The 17,732-nt window shown below is 35.9% G+C and overlaps 1 protein-coding gene and 1 long non-coding RNA gene across 5 annotated transcripts; one reads left to right on the forward strand and one right to left on the reverse strand.

Annotated features, from left to right (window-relative positions):
* The first annotated feature begins 15 nt into the window (after positions 1–15).
* On the forward strand, positions 16–17,637 carry TUBE1 (tubulin epsilon 1). Of its 4 annotated transcripts, XM_082731916.1 has the most exons (12): positions 16–139; positions 255–328; positions 964–1,016; positions 3,871–3,928; positions 7,027–7,142; positions 8,628–8,749; positions 11,108–11,295; positions 11,512–11,687; positions 12,500–12,640; positions 14,895–15,035; positions 15,776–15,950; positions 16,820–17,637. In XM_082731916.1, the coding sequence occupies exons 1-12, from the start codon at positions 115–117 to the stop codon at positions 16,976–16,978; spliced, it is 1,428 nt and encodes a 475-aa protein (XP_082588042.1). In that variant the 5' UTR covers positions 16–114; the 3' UTR covers positions 16,979–17,637. The 4 variants fall into 4 exon arrangements, with proteins under 4 accessions (XP_082588042.1, XP_082588043.1, XP_082588044.1 ...); XM_082731917.1 differs by lacking the exon at positions 3,871–3,928 and having other exon boundaries at positions 24–139; XM_082731918.1 differs by lacking the exon at positions 255–328 and having other exon boundaries at positions 35–139.
* LOC309865525 lies at positions 14,791–16,384 on the reverse strand. Its single transcript, XR_014312146.1, has 2 exons — positions 16,157–16,384; positions 14,791–15,966 (listed from the first exon to the last, which is right to left on the reverse strand). It is a non-coding gene; the product is annotated as an uncharacterized lncRNA (long non-coding RNA).
* Positions 17,638–17,732: the final 95 nt, after the last annotated feature.

The raw sequence follows: 17,732 nt of genomic DNA on the forward strand, positions 1-17,732 counted from the left end.
GCGTGACTTACGGCTGCCGGGCGCCTGTGGGCGTGCCTCTGGGAGGCGGAGCTCGCAAGGGAGTTCGAAAGTGGGCGCGGGCTCCCTGGTACCTTCGTCTAGACGCGCCGTAGTATGACCCAGTCGGTGGTCGTACAGGGTAAGGTGTGCGGGGGGGCGGGGGAGGCGGGCAGGAGCAGTCGGTCACCGCACAAACGGGTGGCCTTGTTTGCCACTTAATGGCTACTCTCTTTCGCTCTTCTCGCTTATCGCAGTGGGCCAGTGCGGAAACCAGATCGGCTGCTGCTTCTGGGATCTGGCGCTGAGGGAGCATGCCGCGGTCAACCAGGTACCGGCCCCGCCGCCCGGAGACCATCCCTCGCCTTTTATCGAGGCTCGTCCAACAAATAAGCAAGAATCGGTCCATGTGATCTTTTCTTTGACCAGTATAAGGCGAATGGGATCTCCTCAGGAAAGAACAACCTGGTTTTTTAAACGTTTTTTGGGCGTTAGACACAGAACAAACGATGGCCAAAGATCTTAAGTCTTAAGGCTCGCTGATTGTCAGGGTCTCGCTGTTAACAGGATTCTTGTGAAGAGCGATGAGTATTGGGGAAGTACTCGTAAACTAGGTAACGTGTGTCGTGTTATATTATATATGTTATATTCCTGAATTTAATCAGCTTGAAAATGATCACCGGGAATCCAGACGAAGCTTTCGTTTGACGCGCCTGTTCTACAGTCCCTGTGGGGACTCCTTTCTTCAGCACCCTCAGCGAAGCTTAATCCACAGATTTTATGGCATTTATTCTTTAGATAGGAAGAATCAGTCTAAGCACTTGATGATAACTTGCATTTTTGCTGTTGTTCTTATAGCCAAATACCAACCATTACAGTATTGTGAGATTATTAAATCGAAAGGATTTCATTTGGGAAAGAGGTCAAACTAATCAAATGTTATAAATATACTTTTTTTCTTTTTAGAAAGGAATTTATGATGAGGCATTAAGCAGCTTCTTTAGAAATGTGGATACCAGGTAAGATGGCTTTAAAGTCTATCACATATCATAATGATTCTTTTCATGCCATCAGGTTGGCTGAGAGTTCTTCAAGGGACAATGAAATAGTGGATAGCTGTAAAGAAGTTGTCTGACTTTTTTGTTTTTCTCATTATAAAAAGCATTTTTTTTTCCTCATTCCCATATCATTCATATTTCTCATATTATTCTGCAGAGTAGGACAGCAAGTTTCCTTTTAAGGCCATTTGAAGGAACAAAAAGAAACTTCCTTGTGCCTTCTCTTTATTTTTTAAAGATTTTATTTATTGGAGAGAGAGTGCACACTAGCACAACTGGGGCAGAGGGAAAGAAGAAGCAGACTCCCTGATGAGCAGGGAACCTCATGTGGGGCTCCATCCCAGGACCCCACCATCATAATCCTGGCAGAAAGCAGACACTTAACCAGCTGAGCCACCCAGGCGCCCCTCCTGTGCCTTATTTTAACATGACCTTGAAATAAAGTTTTACTGAAAGACTGATCAAAGTTTCCTTCAGGGTATGTTGTTAATGCATTCAAGAATGACTAACCTTTGAAAGAAAAATACATTCTTTACACTTCTGTGACACTATTTGTAGTCAGGAATATTTGTTGTAGGAATAGAATGTGCTAATTGTCAGATTACTTCTGTTTATATAATAAAGAGCATATGTATCTTTTATCTGAAAGTAATTTTAACATTCAAGATACATCCGTAAGCTTTTAATATTTAATTGTTAAGTTTGTGTATTTTCAAAATAATTAATAAAACTAAACTGTAGTGAACATGAACTAAAAAATACATCATGAAGATCCACCTTCGTATAATTAAAATTCTAGTTCTAAGGGCACCTGGGTGGTTCAGTGGGTTTAGCCTCTGCCTTCAGCTCAGGTCATGATCTCAGGGTCCTGGGATCAAGCCCTGCATGGGGCTCTCTGCCCAGCAGGGAGCCTGCTTCCCTGTCTCTCTCTCTGCCTACTTGTGATTTCTCTGTCAAATAAATAATTCTTTTAAGAAAAAAAGTTCTAGTTCTAGTTTGAATTAGTTGGTTGGGTATTTAAGTTAAGTTATCTCCTAGGGAAGGCTAATTAGAGGCTCTACTTCCTTGATAAATCCCAGAATTGGACCCTCAGATTTGCAAACTCTAAAAACTTGTTAACATCTTGTTAAGGAGTCCATTGCTTTCCAGTACAGGCAGATAAACCAAACTCAAAGAGAATGGGAAATTAAAAAGCAGAAAGTCAATGTAGTAATTGAAGTAGGAACCGTAACTCAGGAGCATCAGATCTTCCTTTCCATTCAAAAACACTTTCTCTTCTCTAGGGAATCTACCTGAAAAGTAATAATAGAGGGTTGCTTGGTGATCATGGAATCAGACCAAGGGGAGGTAGATGTATTACCTTAATGATTGTTGTCATTTATCTTTATTATATGGAGATACCTGTTATGTAGGATTCCCTCTCCCTTGTGAACTAGAACATCCTCTCCCCTAAATACTGTTAAAGAGATGCAAATTTGCCTTTGTCATACTTCCTTTTCTGTGCTTCCCTTCTAACTGAATTCCCACTGTCATCCCCTCTACCCTTGATGGCCAGTCCTTTCATTATTACTTAGTTGAGACTCAGCCAGGGAGCTATTCTTTCTTACGTAACTATACTCTCCTGTACTCTGTTTTATAATTTAACGTGAGGGCATTCTTATTTCCCCAATGCCAAGTTTATCCAAAAAGGGGAGATGAGTCTTGGCATTTTACTCTTCTTTCTATGTACTAGCAACACCTGAAACATCTGTTCCATGTTAGTACACACAAAAAAGAAAAAAAACTTTCAAAAACACGGGCACATTTTTTGTACATTTGAGGAAATGACCATACCTTTTTAATAGTATACTAAGAATTTACCTATACTAGGGGTTAACAAAACTTTCCTACAAAGGACCAGGTGGTAACTATTTTAGGTTTTGAAAACCATAAGGTCTGTGTCACATCTGTTTGATTCTGCTGTTGTAATGGGAATGCAGGTATAGCTTACTAGTACCTAAGCAAGTGGGCATGGCTGTGTTTGAATAAAACTTTAGGAAAATTAAGCAGTTGGTGAAAGTCAGCCCAAGGACCATAGTTTACTAACCCGACCTATAGCATCATCTCTGTTCAATTCAATCTCCTTTCTTATATTATCTTCTTGTGAACTGTATTGACTTATACTCTGTGTTTAGTCATAGGTGTAGTTACTTTAATTCAACACGGCATTCTAGGAACAGGCTTAGATATTCGGTGATACATAACCATTGTATCAGTTGATGTGTGTTCAGCTACAGTAGGAAACCTCAGTAATGATGGCTTCTCCAATAAAAGTATCCCCAGTTATCCCATATAAAGAAATCTGGAAATAGGCGATCTAGGCTTGGAGAAGTTCCTTAAAAGACCAAGGTACTTTCATTTCATTACTTCTATTGTGTTGGCTTCTTGTCCTCCTGTTTGTTTTTTCATAACTATAAAGTGGCAGCCTCCATTCCATGCATCACATCTTTATTCATGTTCAAGGTAGGAAAAGGGAAGAGTTGGCACTGACTACTTCTGGTCCTCTTTATCAGAAAAGCTTCCCAGAATATCTCCCTTTTATCTCATTAGTAAGAACTAGATTACATGGCCAGCCCTAACTACAAAGAAAGCCAGGGAAAAAAGTATTCACTTTTCAGCCTAAGGGGAAGGTAAACAGGGGAGAAAAATAGGAAAGGCCTTTTGAGTCTGTCTCACCACGCCTGTAAGTAGCTTTATATAAACGGGAGTTAATTACCTAACAGCAGTATTAGCCTTTGGGAGATCTTATGACCTTTACTCATTTTTTATCTTTCAGAGTGGTTGGTGATGGTGGCAGTATTTCCAAGGGGAAAATTTGTACTTTGAAAGCACGAGTAAGATCTGTATACTTGGATTCTTATATTGTGTGTCTTTTAAAAATAACTATATTTCTTTAACGATCAGAATTAAATTTTAATTTAACTTCTCATATATAAAAAAAAAAAAGTATTTACTAAGCCACACTTTAATATAAATATAGTTAAGCAGACATTTATATCTGCCTGGAACTTTAGGGGGAAATTTTGTGCTTAAAGGAAAAACACTATCTTAGCATTTTTTTAATAAATGTTTCAGGGGAAATATACATCTGGGTAAATGATAACAAAAGGAGCTGTCTTAATTCTAGCCTCAGACACATGCTAATGCAGGTTAATTTTTCATTTGAAGATAATGGAACATTTCTTTGCATCAGTTACTATTTCCAGTCCAAAGCACAGATCAGATCCAGCCTCGTTATAGTGAATACCATAACTCTGTTAAGACCTCTTGAACAAAAATTATTTGAGTCAGTCGCCCATATTTAGTCTTAATCTCATTCCAGCAACAACACTTCTGCAATTGTTTCTCTACAACAACCTGCTTTTTCCAGTTATTGATCAATAATCTTTGAAACAAAAAAGAAAAGCAGTTTGGATGGAAGGGATTGAGACAGTAAGGACCAGACCTGGAGTCGTGGCTGGAAGAGCAAATAGCAATTGTCTTGTGGTACCTGGGAACTGTCTCCTGGTATCTGAATTCTCAGATGTCCTTGGAAAACAAAATTTAGTGGCAGAGACCCTGTGCTTATAGGCTGTTCAGATGATTAAAACTTGGTATCCTACATGCTATGGAGAGCACTAACATCCCAATCCAAATCTTACAGAAAAAGTAACATTGACATTTCCTAGAGCACTCCCAGTTTGAGCTCTTTCCCAGTACCCTATCAGTGAGCAAGTAGGAGGTGGAGAAAACACTATTGGGAGAGAATAAATCAGTGTGTCTCTGTCACCTTTGACTTGTCCTAGAAGGTTCTCTTCCATTTCTCCTTAGGAGTCTTGGTATTAAGTGACTGTGATCACTGAAGTCTTCGCAAGGTAACTTGGTGGTCAGGTCCCTCCTCTGTATCCAGTATCCTAGGCTAATGGGTAAATACTCAGAGTTTTGTAAATCCTATATTACAGTTAAGGGAAAGCTCCAAGCCCAGAAAGCTGTCACCTGGTTGTTCTTGTGGTAGAAAACAAAAAACATCAAATCCTGAAACAGCTGTGATTCTAGACCTTGGATGGTTGTGTGAGGAACCCAGAATAATTCCTCATTTAATTAATTTCCAAGGGAAAAGCAAATCCAAGTCTTGATATGACTAGAATTGAAAAAGTTCTATACCATGTCAGCGTTTTCATGTTCAGTGATGTTGACAGTATGATTCTATCAAACCTGACTTCAAGAGGGGCTTGAATGTCAGTTTGTATTCTTCCTCTTGCTTCCTTTGCCAGATTGCAAGGTAATTGAGGGTAGTCTTCCACAAATTATCTTAAATAAATCTGTTTTGGAACAAGGCCGTTATAAGCTAATTTTTTTTTTCTTTTTGTAATCTTACACAACGTGTAGTATACTACTGTTTGCCCATACAGTGAAGTCTCTTATGGTTGATTAGGTGTTAAAAGTCAACATCTAGGTAAAACTTGCATATTATCAAAATATCTTAGAAAAACCTTGCCAGTAAATAACCCTATGTAGTCCAATATACATAAAGTATATGTATATTGCTTGCTGTATATAAAAGAGCACATTTATAATACATAATTTTATAGTCTTTCTAGTATACTACTGTGATATACTATTGTACAATTAGAAATATATTTCTGACATACTGGGTAAGACTATCTCAGTTGCTTGCTTACCGTAGCATAGTTAATACCACAAACACTTTAATTCACAGAATTTAAATGGGCATAAGTTGCAACCCCATGGTAGTCAGTACTCCATAAATGTCACACTTGACTATCTCAGTAGATAGGCGAGCATGGCGTTTGATGGTGAAGACTGAAGGTTCTGCAGCCAGGCTAACTGAGTGTGAATTTCTACTCCTTCATGGAGCCAGGTGATCACAGCTAAGTGATATAGCTTTCCTAGGCCTCAGTTTTCTCAAGAGTAAGGCAGGGGTAATTATATACCTATGCATAGGGTTCTGAGGATCAAATGGGGTACTATGTACAAAGCACATAGAGACACTGTAAGTGCTTACAGTCACGGGGTCACAAGAACTAAAAAAGCCCATAAACCAAGCACTTTCTCTGACACTGAATCAAAGAGTTAATAGCTTTGTAGTGTATTCTAAAGTTATTTCAGAATTTTTTCAGCTTATTTAATAACTATTTATTTTACATTTTCACTCGTCTTCCTCGGTGTAGAGAACATGGAAGTACAAAACAGTGAGGGTAAAGGGATATAATCCTATTGCCAAGCTATCCCTGCCTGCATTTTGCTGTGTTTCCCTCCAATCTTTTTCTATTTTTCTTTCCATACTTAATTTTATGTTTTATATTCTCATTTTCTTCTAAGTAGTAAAGGTTATTGCCCATGTCAATAGTGTTTGTGGTAATGAATTAGGTTTTCTTGGGAGTAGGGACCTTGTTATCACCTTTGACTTCTATCCAGGGCCTTGGTTTGCATCTAATAGTAAGTTTACTGATCTGAATTGAACCGTTCTGGGCTGTGATTCATGAAGAGCAGCGTGGTTGTTCCTGCTGAGCAAGTGCATTAACATACTGTATATTTATTGAGAATTTTTTTCTGGTTAGGGCGCCTTCTAAGTTTCTGAGACCTTGTTCTCAAAACATTTACAATCACATAGGCACAGGAGTAAAAGAAAAACAGTTAGAAAAACAGTTGAGGGGATTAGTCAGTTCTTCCCCCACCCCAGGTGATATTTTGGAGTAGACTGAGAGTTTAGAACCAACCTTTTAATTGTATTCCACCTCCTGAGCAGAGTGAAATCACTTTTTCATTCTTACAACAGATTGATAATAAACATTCAATAAACATTCAAATAAAGATTTGACTAAGCTTAAACTATAAAAAGAACAATGCAACTTTTAGTTCATAAATTCATTTACAGAGTTACTAGCTCTAAAGACAAATAAGCTAATTCGATTTTATTTCTCTTTCTCAGGCTGTCTTGATTGACATGGAGGAAGGGGTAGTAAATGAAATTCTGCAGGGACCATTGAGAGATGTGTTTGATAGCAAGCAGCTCATCACCGATATTTCTGGCTCGGGGAATAACTGGTGAGAACATGCTGTATGTAAAAAAATGAATGTCATCTCAAAAAAAATGATCTTTCCTTCTTTCTAATAGGTCCTGCTGACAGGAAAGCAAGATCTACCTGCCAGACCTGCCTCTAGGCTTTTTGGCCCTTCATCATTCCCTGGATAAATGATGGGGTTTCTCAGTGCTGAAAAGTCACCCTATTCCGGTTTTTTCTCACCATTTTTTAGAAAAAATCATGAAAAGTAGATTTACTAAATTCCTTGTAATTGATTCTTACATAATACTAGTGGCAAAAGTTTTAACTATTTTTATAAACTGTTCTCTTACCTACACTATTTGATTCTGTCAAGTTTTCCAGTTGGTCAGACTTGACAGGACTGCTAGGAAGTACAAGCTAGACCTGTGTCCCAGCATTAAAGCTCAGTCAAAGGCTGTGTTTCTCATAAATATATAACTGTCTGTTCTCTTTAATGGGGTAAAAAGCTTCAACGATGATCATTGAAAATTTACATTGAGACTGTTTTTGCTGTTGTTTAAAAATTAAGTAACTCCTTATTATTTGCAAATCTAATGTTTACTATTTTCTCTATTTGCAGTCTGTCTCTCAGGTTCCTAATGTGTAGTGATATCATTTCACTAAAGCATGAATTTGCTGGGTGCCTGGCTGACTCAGAAGAGCGTGCAGCTCTTGATCTTGGGGTCATTAGTTTGAGCCCCATGTCGGGGGAAGAGATGACTCTAATAAATAAAACTTTAAAACATGAGTTTACATTTTGCCTTCTTAGAAACTTCATATGGGGAGAACCAGCCACTAAATGAATTCACCTGCCCACTTAACTGGCTTTTCACTAATTATGTAACTTTTTCTATAATTTTTGAGTTACACAACCTGTGTCACGGGTAGTCATTCATTTGTTTTTGTAATCATTTCTTAATACATCAAAGTGCTCCTTGCAAATTTGATTATCAGTAAGGCTTTCAGAGCCTTATGAATTTCAGTTTTCTATTGTGTATCATTTCAACTACTGATAACAGGATGTGACCAATGTTTTCTCCTATAAAAACCAATATGTTAGTTCAAATTTTTTTCTTTTTAATGTCTTTCTAGTTGACCAAATTCTGCTCTTCAATGTGTAAAACTTACTGCAATCAGAGTTTATGTTAAATGGAAATGAGAAAAAACTATGTAATTAAAGTCATATTTATACCTTAAAAAAAGGAGAAAGAGAAGATAAATTTAGAAAACCATAGTTTAATATCTATTGATAATGAGCTATTTTATCAGGATGTTTGAGGATTATAGACCTTTATATTTGTTACATTTTCTATCTAGTATCTTTGAAATATCACAATATGATTTATTCATATGAAACAAGAATTAGTATAGTAAAAATGCTTCTTTAAGTTTTTCTGTAATCTTTTTTCATTTAGTTCAGAAGTAATCAAACCTTGAAATAATAAATGTCAGGATATTTTTGTAATTTATATCCTTTTTTTTTCAGGGCTGTGGGGCACAAAGTTTTTGGCAGTCTTTATCAAGAACAGATTTTAGAGAAACTCAGAAAGTCGGCAGAGCACTGTGATTGTTTGCAGTGTTTTTTTATAATACATTCCATGGGAGGAGGTAAAGTTACTCACTCATTTCCCTATAGCAATGTGAAAGTGTAAGTGGGAATTCATTTTGCGAACAGTAGCGTGTTTTCAGACCTATGCTTAATAAAGGTACAACTTTTAACACTATGTGTTTGAGTACATACATAACTGCTTCTTATTAAATTTTTGTCAAATTTTGTTGCTATTACCATTGTTTATAAATTGAAGCCCTTTTAAAAGTCAGGACAACTGAATCTGAAGTTTTTTCTTCTTCTACTTTTAGTTCTTTCATAAAATTTCCAGCTACATTTCAGTGTATGTGAGCTTTCTGGGAATCCTGCCTTTGTCCTAGGAGTTTGCTTGCGTAGACTCGTATACCGCCTAGAAACTAAGCATTTCTGGCTTGTTCATAGGTATCCTTGCTAAGAAATATCAATACTTTTTAACTGCTTCCCAACCTTTCTTGTGTCCAATTGAAGAGACCTAGATAAATCCTTTTAGTCAGCTCCTTTAAACCATTCCTCACATAGTAATTGCCTTGACCTAGATTAAATGATCTGCATTGCTTTCTTTCCCCAGGGAGCCTGTACCTTGCAAATGAAGTATTTTGCTCCTGTTTTATGAACTAGACACATACTGTATTTTGCTAATTTCCAAAAGGATTAGTGAGGTTTTTTTTTGTTTTGTTTTGTTTTTAAAGATTTTATTTATTTATTTGACAGACAGAGATCACAAGTAGGCCGAGAGGCAGGCAGAGAGAGAGAGAGAAGAGGAAGCCGGTTCCCTGCTGAGCAGAGAGCCCGATGCGGGACTCGATCCCAGGACCCCGAGATCATGATCTGAGCCGAAGGCAGCGGCCTAACCCACTGAGCCACCCAGGCGCCCCAGAATTAGTGAGTTTTAAAAGAAAAGTTTGCCATACTATTTTTCTCCAAGCTCAGATTAAGATTTTATATTCAGCAGATTATATAAATTGACTTTTGTTAAAAGATTTTATTTATTTATTTATTTGAAAGAGAGAGAGGCAAGCAGAGAGAGAGGGGAAAGTAGGCTCCCTGCCAAGCAAGGAGCCCGATGCAGGGCTGGATCCCAGGACCCTGAGACCATAACCCCAGCCGAAGGCAGAGGCCCAACCCACTGAACCACCCAGTCTCCCCTATAAATTGATTTTTATACATATTATTCAGTATGATAACATTTTAAAATTAAAGTGATAACTTCTATGTAACCATGCCTTTAGAGGACCGTCACAATCGTTAAGAAACAAATTCTTTATCTACTAGTATAATTAAACCTGCAAGTTTCGGTAAGTTTTCAAAAAACCAATTTGATTTATAGTTAATTATAGTGCCTTTTTTAATCCCTCTGTTGTTCAAAATCTCAGAAGACTATACTTTATTCATAATTTACTGACAAAAATAAAGAATAGTGAAGGTTGAAATGGTCTCCTTTCCGACATCTAAGTCCTAGATTGTCCTCACAGGTCATCAAGTCGGCCTATGTCTGTCCTTCCAGATATTTTCTGTGCCTTTAAAAGTGTGTGTGTGTTTTAACATAAGATCATGCGGTGCATATTATTCCAACATTTTTTCACTTTATGTCCTTCTTGATTGTCTTTCATTATCTTCTCTGTCTCCGAGAATTCAGTTGTGTTAATACATACTTTTTGAAGTCCATTTCCCACTAGTGGATGTTCAGTTGTTCATGGTATTTAGTTATTACAGACAAGCCCATCTGGACTATCTGGTACATACATTTCTGCCCATTTATGCCCCTACAGCTGTAGGTAATATTCCCAAAAGGAAAGTGGGAGCAAAGAATACATTTTAAATTTTGATTGATATTAATAAGTACTTTCCTACTTTATTTCACCAATCCGTATTAGAAAAAATCTATATGGATTTATTTCCCCACACTGTCACTAACACAGAGTAGTATAAAACATTAATATACTCAAAATTAGATTGTTTTCTTTGATTACTTGAATTTCTTTGATTAGAAGAAGGGTTGACCATCCTCACATCTAGTCACCACTTGATTTATTATGAATTATATATTTACATACTTGACCCATTTTTCTGTTGTAATATTCATGTTTTTTTCGTTGTTGATTTGTGAAACCTCTTTATTGAAGAAATTTAGCCCTTCATATGTGTTGGAGATTTTTTCCTTAGTTAGCCTTTTTCATTTTGTTTATAGGTTTTATATATGTATGTATATTTTTTTTTAATTTTTAATGGAATCAAAACTCTCTTCTATATAATGCTCTGGTTTTTAAAATATGTTCCTATCAAAAGAAGCCATAAAATTCCAAGTTCCTCACAATTTTATTTTGAATAGTTTATGCTGGGTTTTGTTTTTGTTTTTGTTTTGCAATTTTAATTCTCAGGCACAGGATCTGGACTTGGCACATTTCTTTTAAAGATGCTTAAGGATGAATTCCCAGATGTATACAGATTCGTGACTTCAGTTTATCCTTCTGGTGAGGACGATGTCATAACCTCGCCTTACAATAGCATCTTGGCAATGAAGGAACTCAACGAGCATGCAGACTGTGTGTTGCCCATTGACAACCAAGTAAGAAATGACACTGTAATTTATGGATATATATATGTTCAGTCTTGTGTTACACTTATATGTGCATAGCAAACATTCTCATCATTTTTCAGCCTTCCCATCTAAGAGGAAAAATAAGTTTAAATTGTTTTTCCTACTCTTCTTTCCTTCCTGGTAAAATGTCATCTATGTCCACTCTCGTTAATCGCTTCTCTCCCAATATTTTCCCTTTAAAAGTCTTTATTTGACATCATTAGCAAAATTGACCTGATGGTGAATTCTGGAAAGTTGGGCACAACTATAAAGCCAAAGAGTCTGGTTACTTCAAGTGCTGGGGCTGTTAAGAAACGGCACCAGAAGCCCTTTGATGCAATGAACAACATTGTGGCCAATTTGCTGCTGAACCTAACAAGGTAATCCTATTAATGGCAAAACTTAAGACAGTTTGAAAACTTCACTTGTCCTATGATGGTGCTTGTAGTAGCATTTTTGTAATAGCATCTTTCAGGTTTTCTAAGTCACAGGAGGGTTTTTTTTATTTTATTTAATTCTGTCTAGTGTTTTCAGATCTTGGAGTGATGGACTAGAACTTTAATTTCTGTTACTCCAAAGCATTATTTTCCCAGGTATATTCCGGAGAATATTAATAGGAATTAAGTGAAAAAAGTTTGCCACAGATAAACACATGAGACCTTGGTTAGATAACAGTAAGCATATTTTTTTTGGCTATAGATTGTCTCATCTTCTAAAGCAGCTAATGTTTATCTCCTTGTTGTTAGTTGGTCCAAAATATTTCCTTGACTTTGATCTGGAAGGCTGCTTTGGCATTATTATATTCCAAATTGTAGAGCACATCAGGCAAACTCTTGAAGAATTTAATGAAGTTTATAGAATAATTAAATAATTATTGACCTGTATGTGTTTAATTCAAAGTCTGTTTTAAGTAAGATATTTTTGTATGAGTAATGTGCAACATAATAGTGTCTTGGTTACACGTCATATAATCCACAAATAAGAATTGATATAGATGTTGTGTGTTATACTTTAATTATACATGTTATTCATGATACAGAGTTTCACTAATACAAAAAAAGGAGCATATATTCTCTACTGAAGAATGGTGTGCAAAAGGATTTAAGAATGCCTGCTGAATAGTAAAGCTACATTCAAAATACAAAATTTTAACATTAAATTTTTTTCTCTTGCTTTAATGTTAATTTTTTAGCTCTGCAAGATTTGAAGGGTCCCTTAATATGGACCTTAATGAAATCAGCATGAATTTAGTTCCTTTTCCACAACTGCATTATCTTGTGTCAAGCCTAACACCTCTCTATACACTGGCAGATGTTAACATTCCTACCCGAAGGTAAGATACAGTAACTTTATTCCAATGACTTGATTATTTGAATTACCTTTTTTCAAAAGTTTTTTTAAAACTTTTAACTCTGGGTATTCTTTTCATGTCATTTTCTTTGTGTCATTTTCATTATTTGAATGCTTTATTTACAAGTCATTGTTTAAAAAATCAGTATTAAACTATTTGACATTAAATCTTAATTTTTGAGCTAATGAAATTCCTAAAGATTTGGTTTTTATTGAAAAAGATTTCAGGGTTTTGCAATCTGACATACATAAATCTGAATGCCAGTTCGTCACTAGCTATAGGACCTTGGGCAGGTGCACGTACCTCATATGCTTATTGGGTATCTTAAATAAGAATATCTTTAAAGCTCTTACCACAGTCCAGCACCATAGAAGGCTTTCCAATGTTACTGTTTATGGTAGCTGCTATATATCATTTCCAGAACACCTTGTTTTGTAACTGCGTGTCATTTATAAGCATAAAACTTAATCAGTCTACTTAACCAAAAAATGTAGTTGAAAAATATTCTGAGCACATACAGTGATGATAAGCTTGAAAAGGTCCCACTGGCATGCATAGTTGACTGAAGGAAAAGGTCCTGTCAAACTCTAAGAGGAAAGTATGTAAATGATAAAAACCAGATGAAAGGTCTTTTTTGTAGTTTAAATTTTGACAAATAATTCTATACTATAGATATCACAGTGCTATTGAATAACTTTTATTTAAGCTGTTAACAAATAACCCAGTTATGCCAACTAGTAGATAGGACTCTTTCTGCAGGGGACGCCAATGACCTTAAGTGACTTGCATTGTATATGGAACATGGGAATCATTCACTAAATGATCACATTATTATCAGCCCCACATATTAAAAATTAGTGCATTTAAAGGTGCATCTTCAGTATGGACACATAGAATGTAAATTGGTGCTAAACTATTTACTGTACAATAATGATAGTCTAGACATTTTTACATTTAAAGTTAATTCTTAAAAAATAAAGATGGGAAACTTCTAATTAAGTCCAGCACAAAGAAAAAAATGCTTGACTTGGTCTTTCAACCTGAATATTTCAAAGCCAATTAAACTTCTTTTAACCCTGCTTTTTTACATATTTTAATAAAAATTATTCTGTTTGTATTCATATAATCATAGTTTGTTACAAAGGTTTATTTTAAAAATGTGTTTGTGATAATATATAAGGGACTTTAAAGATTTTATACTCTTAGAGAACTTGTCACAATATTCTATCTTTGTGTCTTTTTACCCCTTTCTGATGTAGTATAGATATTTCAGAGGCTGTCAGCATATGAGCACATTTATCCTTGAGTAAAATAATAAATTGTTCTAAAATTGTACTATTAGAAGTCAGTTTTAAAGCTCTTCAATTTCTCGTAGTGAGAATGGTTTTTGTTGTGCCTTTTATTACTGTTAGTCCTGTACCTTATCTCATTTTTAGTCACACAAAAATAAAATAAGCACATGTGAGGCGTGTTTTAGATTTCTTGAAATTCCATATTTCTAATGTAAATAAAGATAAGTATCCCAAAATTACAAATAGCTCCTTACTAGTTTTTACATTTTGTGGCAGAGGATAAATCAAGAATGAGTTTGCCCACTTGTTGGATAGTGGTTCGTATCCTTTTTTGGGTTTCCTTAACTCCATAAAAATGCCCAAAAGCACATACACACCAAAATTTTGAACACAGTAGATTTACTAACCTCCCACAGCTCTTCATTCCCTAATGGAGTCTTCTGTTCTTGCTATCACATAACTAAGATCGAATGTAATCCCCAGTAGAATAAAAATTTTTGTTGCTCACTTCTGGGTCTCTTGCACTTAGTGCCTGGCACTTAGTAGGCATTCAATAAATATGTGTTGAATGAGTAGGTAACACAGTGTGATTTCTGCTGCTCTTCCCAGACAGTTTGCAGTTTCAGCACACAGAATCTAGAGTTATCTAGGGAACCTGATATTTGTATTGAGTTAAGTGGGATAGAAGAACCAGGCTGGGTGGGGCTCTAGGATCCTGTCTATTATTACATATAGTATGTTAGCACCTTGTTCTTCTCTTTAAATAAAGGATAAAAGATTTCCTCCTTTGTTTCTTATCAAGATTGTTTTGAGAAAATGATCACTGAAATGGAGAAGGTGTTTGTATGTGACGTTTATTTACATATAAGCAACTATCTTTGCACTCTGTAGTTCTACACAGAAGAAATAATATGTTGTATAAACAGTGATTTTCATTGTTCTAGGTTGGATCAGATGTTTTCAGATGCCTTTAGTAAAGATCACCAGCTAATTCGGGCTGACCCCAAACATAGTCTGTACCTCGCCTGTGCCCTTATGGTTAGAGGAAATGTACAGGTTTCAGATCTTCGCAGAAATATTGAAAGGTTTGATTTTATATTTTCATGACAATTTGTGTGTACCACCTGTGACAGTGTAGGAGCGTAGTAGTTCAAATGGCCGCTCTTCAAATTCTACTGCTGCCATTTAACTAAAGGGTGACCCTAGCAAATTACTTAGCCTCTCTTAGCCTTATTTTTCTCAAATGTAAAATAAGAATAATAATGGTACAAAGTTGTTATTTATGGATGGCACCTGGGTGGCTCAGTAGGTTAAGCCTCTGCCTTCGGCTCAGGTCATGATCTCAAGGTCCTGAGATCCCCACATCGGGCTCTCTGCTCAGCAGAGAGCCTGCTTCCCCCTCTCTCTCTGTCAAATAAATAAATAAAATCTTCAAAGTTGTTATTTATGAATAGTGAATGATATAGGAGATATTTTATTTTCTGAAAGTATTCAGAAAATTTAACTAGTGCTGTTGTATTACTACCACTACACTGCTTCTAAGTGTATGTTTTACTATTGTTTGACAGTCTATTTTTAGGAAAACTACTCTTTTGAATTACAAAGTAAGGATATTGCAATATTTTCATCTCAGATTTAATGTCTCCCTAACTAAATATCCCTTTAGCTCACTGTCAGACTATACCACGAGACCGCTAATAGTGAAAAATAGGTAACTTACATTATATACTGAGCAATTAGAATGGTACCATCAGTAATGTCCGCTGCCATATATGGCAGATACTTTCAGTACCTTCATTCTCACCTTTCGGTTTTTGTATCTCAGATTAAAACCTTCTCTACAGTTTGTCTCCTGGAATCAAGAAGGCTGGAAGACCAGCCTGTGTTCAGTACCTCCTGTGGGTCATTCCCATTCATTATTAGCATTAGCAAATAACACATGTGTGAAGCCTACCTTCATGGAACTGAGAGAGAGATTCATGAGGCTGTACAAGAAAAAGGTAATTATAGGGGCACCTGGGTGGCTCAGTGGGTTAAAGCCTCTGCCTTCGGCTCAGGTCATGATCCCAGGGTCCTTCCTCTGCTCCGCAGGAAGCCTGCTTCCTCCCCTCTCTCTCTGCCTACCTCTCTACCTATTTGTGATTCCTCTCTCTCTGTCAAATAAATAAAAAAATTAAAAAAAAAGAAAAAGGTAATTACAGTACACCTTCATAACTACATGTGTTTATTTTGGCTATTTGAGAGGTGTTCTCACAAATTACACTATCGAATCAGGGGCAATCCTGATGGCTCTATTCACTGTACAGATTATAACTGAAGAGGAGAAGTTTGCTCAGACTATGTAAAGGAGAAATATTGTGAGTTTACAGGCTTTGAGTTGCCCTTTGAGTCACTCAGTTGTAAAGCTGAGTGAACTATCATTTTAATAAAGAATTATTTACAGCATGGACGGGACTGGAAGAGATTATTATGCTGAGTGAAATAAGTCAAGCAGAGAGAGTCAATTATCATATGGTTTCACTTATTTGTGGAGCATAACAAATAGCATGGAGGACATGGGGAGTTAGAGAGGAGAAGGGAGTTGGGGGAAATTGGAAGGGGAGGTGAACCATGAGAGACTATGGACTCTGATAAACAATCTGAGGATTTTGAAGGGGTGGGGGGTGGGAGTTTGGGGTACTAGGTGGTGGGTATTATAAAGGGCACGAATTGCATGGAGCACTGGGTGTGGTGAAAAATAATGAATACTGTTATGCTGAAAATAAAAAATAAATTAAAAAAAAAAAAAGAATTATTTATGTTTTGGGATAATTACATATGTATTAAATTTTCTGAAAATGGTCAGCATTATCCAGTTTTTTATTTATAGGCTCATCTTCATCACTATCTACAAATTGAAGGGATGGAAGAAAGCTGTTTCATGGAAGCTCTATCATCTTTATCGGGGCTCATAGAGGAATATAACCAACTGGATGCCACGAAAAGCATGCCTGTGGAAGATTTTCCCAGACTAAGCGTAGCTATGTGAAAAAGAAACCCCAAGATACAACTTTGATTTTGTCACCTTTTCTTTCTGTTTCAGAATTTTTTGTGATTCAGAAAATCCAATTTGCACTTTTCCTATTAGAAAGCACTTTTGTCGTTAAAAAAAAAAAAAAAAAGTGATTTTCATTTCATCACAATTTGTGGATGATACCAGTCTGTGAAATTAGTGAAGTCCTACTACCTCAACTTCAAACATTTGTCTTCAGAAAATTCCCCTTTTCTAATATGAGAAAACAGAATTCTTCAGTATTTTAATTTATATTCTCATATTTAGGCACTTAAATACAGTGATAATCATGTCTTCAATAAAGATCTTACAAGGTATATTTTTATATTTATTTATAATTTATTTTTTCATATTCTGTTTAAATTCTCCTGATTTTTTTAAAAGCAAGTACGAGGAGTAGTAGAACACAATATAAATACATCTATGTAGTACCCACTAACTTTTCAGGGATAGGTTTTATTACATCTCTAAAGGAGGTTTTGGTTTCTTCTTTGGGTAACCACATGTTTGCACTCAAAGAATCCAAATTTACATTTATTTTAACATGTATATGTATTAAATTATCTTTAACTATAATGCTTTTTTATTAAAACAGTTGATTTCATAATAATAAATGTCTATATTTTTAAACAGTATTGCTTGTTATTGGATTTGCTTATTACCATTTATATAAGCAAATAAAACATTACTTAGCTTGACATCTTCTAAAGTTTACAGGAAAATGGCTATA

This window comes from Mustela nivalis, assembly GCF_964662115.1.
Source record: "Mustela nivalis genome assembly, chromosome: 5".
Lineage (NCBI taxonomy): Eukaryota > Metazoa > Chordata > Mammalia > Carnivora > Mustelidae > Mustela > Mustela nivalis.

Coding starts and splice junctions, on each gene's coding strand:
- TUBE1 (XM_082731916.1), top strand. CDS start 115: ATGACCCAGTCGGTGGTCGTACAGG. Junction 140..254: donor CCAGTCGGTGGTCGTACAGG/GTAAGGTGTGCG, acceptor CGCTTATCGCAG/TGGGCCAGTGCGGAAACCAG. Junction 1,017..3,870: donor TTTAGAAATGTGGATACCAG/GTAAGATGGCTT, acceptor TTTATCTTTCAG/AGTGGTTGGTGATGGTGGCA.